Source organism: Solanum lycopersicum, chromosome 1, assembly GCF_036512215.1.
Source record: "Solanum lycopersicum chromosome 1, SLM_r2.1".
Taxonomy (NCBI): domain Eukaryota; kingdom Viridiplantae; phylum Streptophyta; class Magnoliopsida; order Solanales; family Solanaceae; genus Solanum; species Solanum lycopersicum.
In genome coordinates this window covers 71695222-71702930 of record NC_090800.1, presented here as the reverse complement: position 1 = coordinate 71702930, position 7709 = coordinate 71695222, and the positions used below count along the sequence as shown (strand labels likewise).

Genomic DNA, 7709 nt, shown 5'->3' with positions numbered 1-7709 from the left:
TCAATATACTCTTGTATTATACCAAATATTTTAGTTATATTCTTTTTTATAATTTGGAATCATTATTTATTATTGTGGTGGCTCATAAACAAAATATTTTGTTATTTTTCTTGATAGTAACTGAGCTCTAATATAAACATTGACTGATGTATATAACATAAGTCAATTTCAAATCAATAGTGAAAAATAGATATAAAAAATCTATACATTTTACGCGATTTTAATGCGTACAATGTACCTAGCAAATAATTTGCTAATAAGGATACAAATAAATTTAAAATATAATAAATGATGAAAATTAAGGTATTTATATAAGTTAAAAATGGGAAATTCAAACATTCCTTTTCCTCCTTTTAATTAAACTAATAAATATAAATTAATTTCTTCCAAACCCAAAAAATAAAATAAAAATTATTTCTTTAATGAAATATTAATCAATGTATAAAATTTATTAGGTGTCATATATAAGTCTCCGAGTACGTACAACCTTTTTAAACAGCGCGTTGGTTTTATCATCTATTGTTTTCTTTAAATGGACCAAACCCCCTCAGTAGAAGAAGTATATTATTTTTAAGCCATCAAAGGCCCCTTTGTTTAAACCCCCCCCCCCACCCCACCCCCCACACCCCTTGTATTTTTTCTCTCTATGCAGCAAAATAGTCTCACATTTTTCCTCTATTTTGCCCCTCTCTTTCTTCGAATTCAACCCACCCCCAACTCCATGAAGCATACTCTATAGGTAAAAAACTTCACCTTTATATGTTATATCATGTTAACACATCATGTTCTTGAATATGTTTGTATGTTTTTTCTTTCTTATAAATAGTTTTCTTGTTTTTTTTATGTTCACGTTTTATTTGTTTTACATCTATAACTGGTAGACCCATTTTATCTTACACGTTCCTTTTTTGGTTTATTTGGCTCACTTGTTTATGTGTTATGGATGGGTATGGTTTTCTGGGTGTTTAGATGTCTTGTTTTGCTTGTTAAACAAGATTTGGGATGTGGGGTTTGTTCAAGTTTTAGACTTTTGTTATGTTTATGGTGTTTTGATTTTATTTAAGGATCGCCATTGGGAATTTATTTGTAAGTTCTTGTTGTGTGACTTGATAAAGATTCTTGCTTTTTCTACATTGTCTTTTTGTTTTAGTTTCTTTCTCTCAGTTGCGGTTTTGATAAGAATGCTTGTTTGTTTTCTTCTGTTTTGAAATTTGGGGTTTGTTGTGTTGAGGATTTATGGCAAACGGTTAGTGTTTGTGTCTTTTACTAATAGTAGAGTTGATTTTTGTTCAAAAGTGGGATCTGGGGTTTGATGTTACAAGTCATATCACTCTGTACATCTTTCATCTCTTCTGATTATGTATGTGTTTTTCTTTTGAAAGAATTCTTTTACTGTTGGTGTAATTTATATGAAAAATTGAGTTCTGCAGTGTGGTGTTCGTGTTTTTTTTTTTTTTATTACTAATTCAAATGCACAAGTTTTCTATGAGTTATGAATGAATCCTTTGGTTTTGGTTTCGATGATTTATGACTGAATTCATTCGTTCTGGTTTCGATGAGCTATGAAGGAATCCCTTGGTTTTGATTTCGATGATTTGTGACTGAATTCATCGGTTTTGGTTTCGATGATTTATGTCTGTATTCATTCGTTCTGGTTTCGATGAGCTATGAAGGAATCCCTTGGTTTTGGTTTCGATTATTTGTGACTGAATTCATCGGTTCTGGTTTCGATGATTCATGAATGAATCCCTTGGTTTTGGTTTCAATGATTTATGACTGAATCCATTGGTTCTAGTTTCAATGATTTCGATGATTTATGACTGGATCCATTGTTTCTGGTATCGATGATTTCGATGATTCTGGTTTTTTTCCTTTTAAACTGCATTCTTTAAGTTATCTTGCGTTTGGTTATCAGTCTAGCCTCTGCCTTCTTTAAATGGAATTTTACTTGATTATTCATCAACATTATATCAATTTAGTTAGGTCTATACTTATACTTCAATCTATCTGGATGTTTAGGCGATACATTGACGGATAAGGGGCAGCAGAATGTGAACAGAAAACTATGAAGAAGAAAGATGACAGTCAAACTCATTGATTTTCTGAATTGGGTACCTCTTTGCATATTTGTGTAAGGAATTCTTGAAGGACTTTGCTCATTATATAATACTTCGTGAAGTGTTGGTGTTCCATTGCCATCTATGGTGAGTAGTTCTTTTTTTGAAAGTCCCTTTTGTTTTACAAACCACTCTTACTGTTACAGGCATTATTAAATTGAATTATCTGAGTGCTTAACTCAAAGGGTATATTTTCTACAAGCAACAAGATAGGTTCAGAATCTGTCATTATTTTTTTGGGTCCTACTAAGTTAACCGCTTCAGCTTTTTTGCTTTTCACGATTAGAAGAACTAATTCGAGCATTCTAGCATTCTTATTGTTCCGTTGCTTATCTTATATTCTTAGTAGATTATTGATTCCAACGCGTCAGAAACCTTTGGACTTAATCTGTTCACAAGAGTTATCTTTTGCTTTTATAGTTGTATCTCATGACAGAGGGTTGCTTTCTTTTGCAGATGGATTCATTTGAAGTGAATGGACATCACACGGATGATGTGTCTGCGGATCAGTCGCTCTCTTTTGAGTCTGCTGATATGAGTGGTGTGGTTGGAGAGCCAGAGATACCTCCTCGCATTGGGAACCAGTATCAGGTTGAAATTCCACCTTTGCAGGGGGACTGCAGTTCATTTAATAAAATGCTAGCTAATCAGGAGATCGGAGCTGATATTTCCTGGAAATTTATGGTGGGATTACCCATACCACTAGTGTGGGTCAATCAGGAAGTAGGAAGCATGAAAAATGAGAAGTTGGAAGATCTGGTTGATTCAATAAATGCAGCCAATGATAGTGCACCCTCAGAACCTGAAAGTACCAGATTAACCAACATGCATTCAGAAACGGGCAATATAACAATTAAAAAAGAGCCATCAGACATGATCTTGCCCAGTAAGGTGACACTAGGAGAATCATCAAATCTATCTTCTGAAAACAAATTACAGGAAATAAGAGGCCAGCGATATTGTTTAGTCCCTGGCAATGTCCTAGATTTTTGGACTGATACTGAAAAGGCAAGTTTAGTTCTTGGTCTGTACATCTTTGAGAAGAATTTTGTTCATGTTAAGAGCTTTGTTGAAACTAAAAGGACTGGTGACATCTTGTCATTTTATTATGGGGATTTTTATGGATCCCCTGAGTACCGTAGATGGTCAGAATGTCGAAAAGTGAGAAGCAGAAGGAGCGTGTGTGGACAAAAGATGTTCACTGGATCAAGGCTACAGGAGCTGATGTCTCGTCTACTTCCCTGCATTTCAGAAGAAAACCAAAAGGCTTTAACAGAGGTATTCAGACAAGCTATATACACCATACCCAGTGTTTTCTCATGTTTGTGCCCCCTGCTTAGCAATTCTTCCTGGTTAGATGTCATTTTGATTTATCACTGGCTTTTTAACATTTATGGTTGTTCATCAGTCTAGTTGATTTAGATGCTTAATTTTCTAGAATATTTGGTATGTGTTACTTATTTCTTTACCATCCAACATTGGTACTTTAGGTTTTATAATTTTTGAAATTCCCTTGTCCTATGAAAAGCTATGATGATCCTATCATCAGCAAGCTGATAGCTTTGTATGTAGAGAGTTCTAATTATCTGGACTAAATGTGCATTATTCTAAAAATCTATTGTAGACGCAGGGAAAAGATTAAGTGTTGCTCTTCTCAGTAATAAACTAGAGATTGCTTGATCGACTGAACATGTACATGTACTGCTCATAGTGTAAAGTATAACAGGGATGGATTTTGATTGAGCTTAAAATAGAACCTCATACCATGAAGGTCTGTAAATTGCTAATTATCTCTCTGTCTGATTACGTGGATAGGCTTTAGTTAAGAGGTTCTATAATTTGTGATGAGTATAAGAGTAACATCAGTGGCAAGTTTTTGGGCTTTCAGTGTTTGTAACACACTATGGTTGGTTAATTTTCATTTCTAATTTGGTATTCATGCAGTGCACCCTTTCTGCTTGTCATTTTTATATCTTATAATACTATAATTAATCTGATTGCTTGACAGGTCTCTAAGGCATTTGGGGAAGGAAAGATATTGTTGGAAGAGTATGTCTTCTCTTTAAAGGCTATGATTGGGGTAAACAAGCTCATTGAAGCAGTTGGCATTGGCAAAGGTAAATATGATCTTACATGCATGACCTTGGAACCTTCAAGGTCCAATCATGCTGTACGCTCAGAAGTTCCAGTTGGCAAAGCGTGCTCCTCTCTTACAACTGAAGAAGTGATTAAGTTTCTAACTGGAGATTACCGACTTAGTAAAGCTCGATCCTCTGATCTATTCTGGGAAGCTGTTTGGCCCCGTCTATTAGCAACAGGTTGGCTTTCAGAGAAGCCTAAGCACTTGAATTATGCTGCTAATCCCAAGAATGATTTGGTTTTTCTGATGCCTGGTATCAAAAAGTTCTCTAGGAAATTAGTCAAAGGGAACCACTATTTCGATTCTTTTAGAGATGTCTTGGGTAAAGTTGCTGCAGATCCTACTCTTTTAGAGTTTAAGGCTGAAGGTGAAACAGATGAAACAAAGTTGGAACAAGATGATCTTCCAACAAGACAACGCCCTTGTTATCTTCAACCTAGAACTCCTAATCGCTATACAGATGTTATGAAGTTTACGGTTGTAGATACAAGCCTCTCTGATGGTAAACCCTTCAAATTGAGAGAGTTGACAGGTCTTCCAGTGGATATCTCAAACAAATTGTCTTCTGGAAACAAAGCTGAAGAGAGTGAAGAGGAGTCTACTGATGAATCAGACTCTGTTGGTACTTCTGTGGTTAATGAAACAGAGGCGAATCATAATAATTCCTCTAGGATTATCTCCAATGGAGAAATGCATTCTGATGGGAAAGATTACAAAATCAGTGTTTCAAGCCAGAAGTTTCAAGAAGCTTCAAATGAGGATATTCCTATATCTGATCCTACTTCTTCTACTATACCAGTGAATGATTTGAAGAAAACAAAAAACATTTGTGAAGACAAGCAGCCAAGAAAAGGGGTAAAATCTCACTCGCTTAAGAGATTGAAAGAAAACAATGCGGACTTTGTAGCTCCCATTGCCAAGCGGCGTAGGAGACTAACGGCTTGTAGCCGTGGAAGTGATATGGTTCCAGTAAAGGAACAAGAGATGCGCCACACCTCTAGCAGCAATGACCTATCGCCGAACAGCATTCCGATAGCTTTGTCTGAGGATAAAGTGTCATCAAGCAACTCATCAAAGAGCAGTCCTTCTCAAAGTGCCGAATGTGCTTCTCCTGATGGACATGTCTTGAAGCTTCCTGTTGCAGAACCTAAAACTAGGACAATGATTGACCTCAATGAACCTCAAGTCCCCCCTGATTCAGAATATGAAGTTCTGGTGCCAGCATTGACAGAAGACCAAAGTGGTACCATGAAAAGTACTGATGTTTCTGGTGAGTTGAAGACAGTGACAGATAGTGCTAAAATGGAACCACAGCAACCTAGCTTGAACTCACGCAGGCATAGCACTAGAAGTCGGCCTCCAACCACAAGAGTAATTGAAGCTGTAGCAAATGGTTTCTTGACTGTGAATACACGGCCAAAGAGTAGAGAAGGGGGTTCAAAAAGGAAGTTGACATCCAGGAGTTCGCGACAAACTCCTAGTGGTACGAGGGTTACTGACTTAAGCAATAGCACAGGGGTTGCTCAAATGGAAGAAGATAAAGGTGATGTGTCTATAGGAGGTGATAACAACATGTTTGGGAAAAATCAGCATCCACCTGGGGAGAGTGGGGTGACAGTCGCAGGTCCATAAATAGGCAAGATGATTTAACAACTGCTTCAGTGTCTTGTTACTCATATCTGTGCTCTCGCTGATGTCTGTTAACAGTCTCTGAAATGCAGGATTTCACCAGTAAAAGATTAAAAAAAAAAAAGGTCACCATAAAAAATGTACATGCAGCCGAGGAATTGTGGATACTGAATAATAGCACAAGGGAGAGAAATATTGTTGTTCAGATTCAAAAGAAGAGGTTCTTCATTCATTTGATTGCAGTTGCAGGAAGGAGCAAAGGTTATTCTCAGCAAAACCGTTGTTTTAGAACTAGTGATCATGTGGTTAGTGTTGTCTCTTTAGTTGAGATACTGTAGATATCTTATATTCAGTCCATAGGCCATTAGAACTTCCCCCCCCCCTCCCGCCTCCCGCCTCCCCCTCCCCCTCCCCTCCCTCCCTCCCTTCCCCTCCCCCTCCATATTTCCAGTTCTGTTATTCCCAACTTTTTAGTAATAAACTTTACTTAAGACTAGTTGAAAAGAGTAGAATAGCACCTCTTAGTAAACTGTAGTGTGTACAAGGGGTTTGGTCTGTTAGTTTAGCGAGTGCTTTACTACTATCCATCTCCAACAAGTTACATAATGAGATGCTTTGGAATTTCGAGTTTTCTTTTGGATTCTGTAGTTTCTACATCCATAATTTTTTTTTTAAAAAGAAATAGTTTAGTATGCACGTTAATAAGATGTAGAAAAGAAAAAGGCAAATACTATCTCATATGAACTACACTTTTGGACTTTGTCATGTACATTTTCGTTTTAGGGTGTGTTTACTGCGAAAGGAAAATGATTTTCATGGAAAATAGTTTCTTTAAAAATGTTTTAGTTGAGCTTTTACTTTAGTTGTGTTTAGTGCGTAAGAAAAAATATTATCGTAAATACACATGTATATAATCTAGAATTAATATTATGAGAGGTGAGGGTGTGGTGGGGTGGTGGGAACGGGGGCTAAGAGGGTAATGGGAAAGATAAAGGTGTGTTGGAGAGTGGGGGAGAAGGACGCAAAATGTCATTCGTGAAATTTGTTTTTTCTATTATCAGTCTATTACTATAGAATTTTGACTAATCAAAGATGAGAGATTGAAAACGCCTTACGATATATATGATTGTGCAAAAACTAGTTTAATCGATAAACCAAAATGAAAAAAATACACTATTGGTTTATGGGTATTGCATTATTTGGTTAATGATTTTGTAAAAATTTTACTCGGTTATCAGTATGTTTTCCACTTTAATGGTTTTGATTAATCGTTAAACCGATAATCTACTAACATAGTATTACTATTTTACTCTTAATAATATAATAATAATTTACTAACTATTTTCTAAATTTTAATATTACTTTTCGAAGGTAGGCAATATACACTAGCCTATCTGTCTTTCTATCGCGACACATTGTCTTTTGTCGGCACAACTAGCGTTACATTTTCACTTCTTAATGTCAAATTTGATTGTGACAAATGGGTAATTAATGTTGTTTTCGTAATTTATTATATAAGTCTATAGAAGGAATTTGGTCAACTCAACTAAATAAAATTGATTAATATAGATATTTGTTTTGCAATTCTATTGTTACTACTATTTCTATTTTATGAATATTGTGTATATATCATTATATGAATATTAAATCATTAAGGACCAAAAATTGATTAATCAATAATAAAATCTTATTAATTTAGTTTGTTCACAAATTGATAAATTTGACCGAATCGATTGATACCTACCATATCGTTACACCCTTGTATAAGTACATGCTATTTTTTCAATTATTATTTCAAAATTTGTTACAAAACTTTTAGATTA

The 7709-nt window shown here is 35.4% G+C and overlaps 1 protein-coding gene across 5 annotated transcripts; it reads left to right on the top strand.

Moving 5' to 3' along the window:
- The first annotated feature begins 556 nt into the window (after window positions 1–556).
- LOC101254833 (uncharacterized) lies at window positions 557–6518 on the top strand. Of its 5 annotated transcripts, none has more exons than XM_010322961.4 (5): window positions 557–739; window positions 2020–2204; window positions 2574–3395; window positions 4126–5893; window positions 5965–6518. In XM_010322961.4, exons 2-4 carry the CDS (start codon window positions 2202–2204, stop codon window positions 5887–5889), a joined length of 2589 nt encoding a protein of 862 aa, XP_010321263.1. In that variant the 5' UTR covers window positions 557–739; window positions 2020–2201; the 3' UTR covers window positions 5890–5893; window positions 5965–6518. The 5 variants fall into 5 exon arrangements, with proteins under 5 accessions (XP_010321263.1, XP_019070348.1, XP_069154761.1 ...); XM_019214803.3 differs by having other exon boundaries at window positions 559–739; window positions 5979–6126; XM_069298660.1 differs by lacking the exon at window positions 557–739 and adding an exon at window positions 765–800 and having other exon boundaries at window positions 4126–6518.
- Window positions 6519–7709: the final 1191 nt, after the last annotated feature.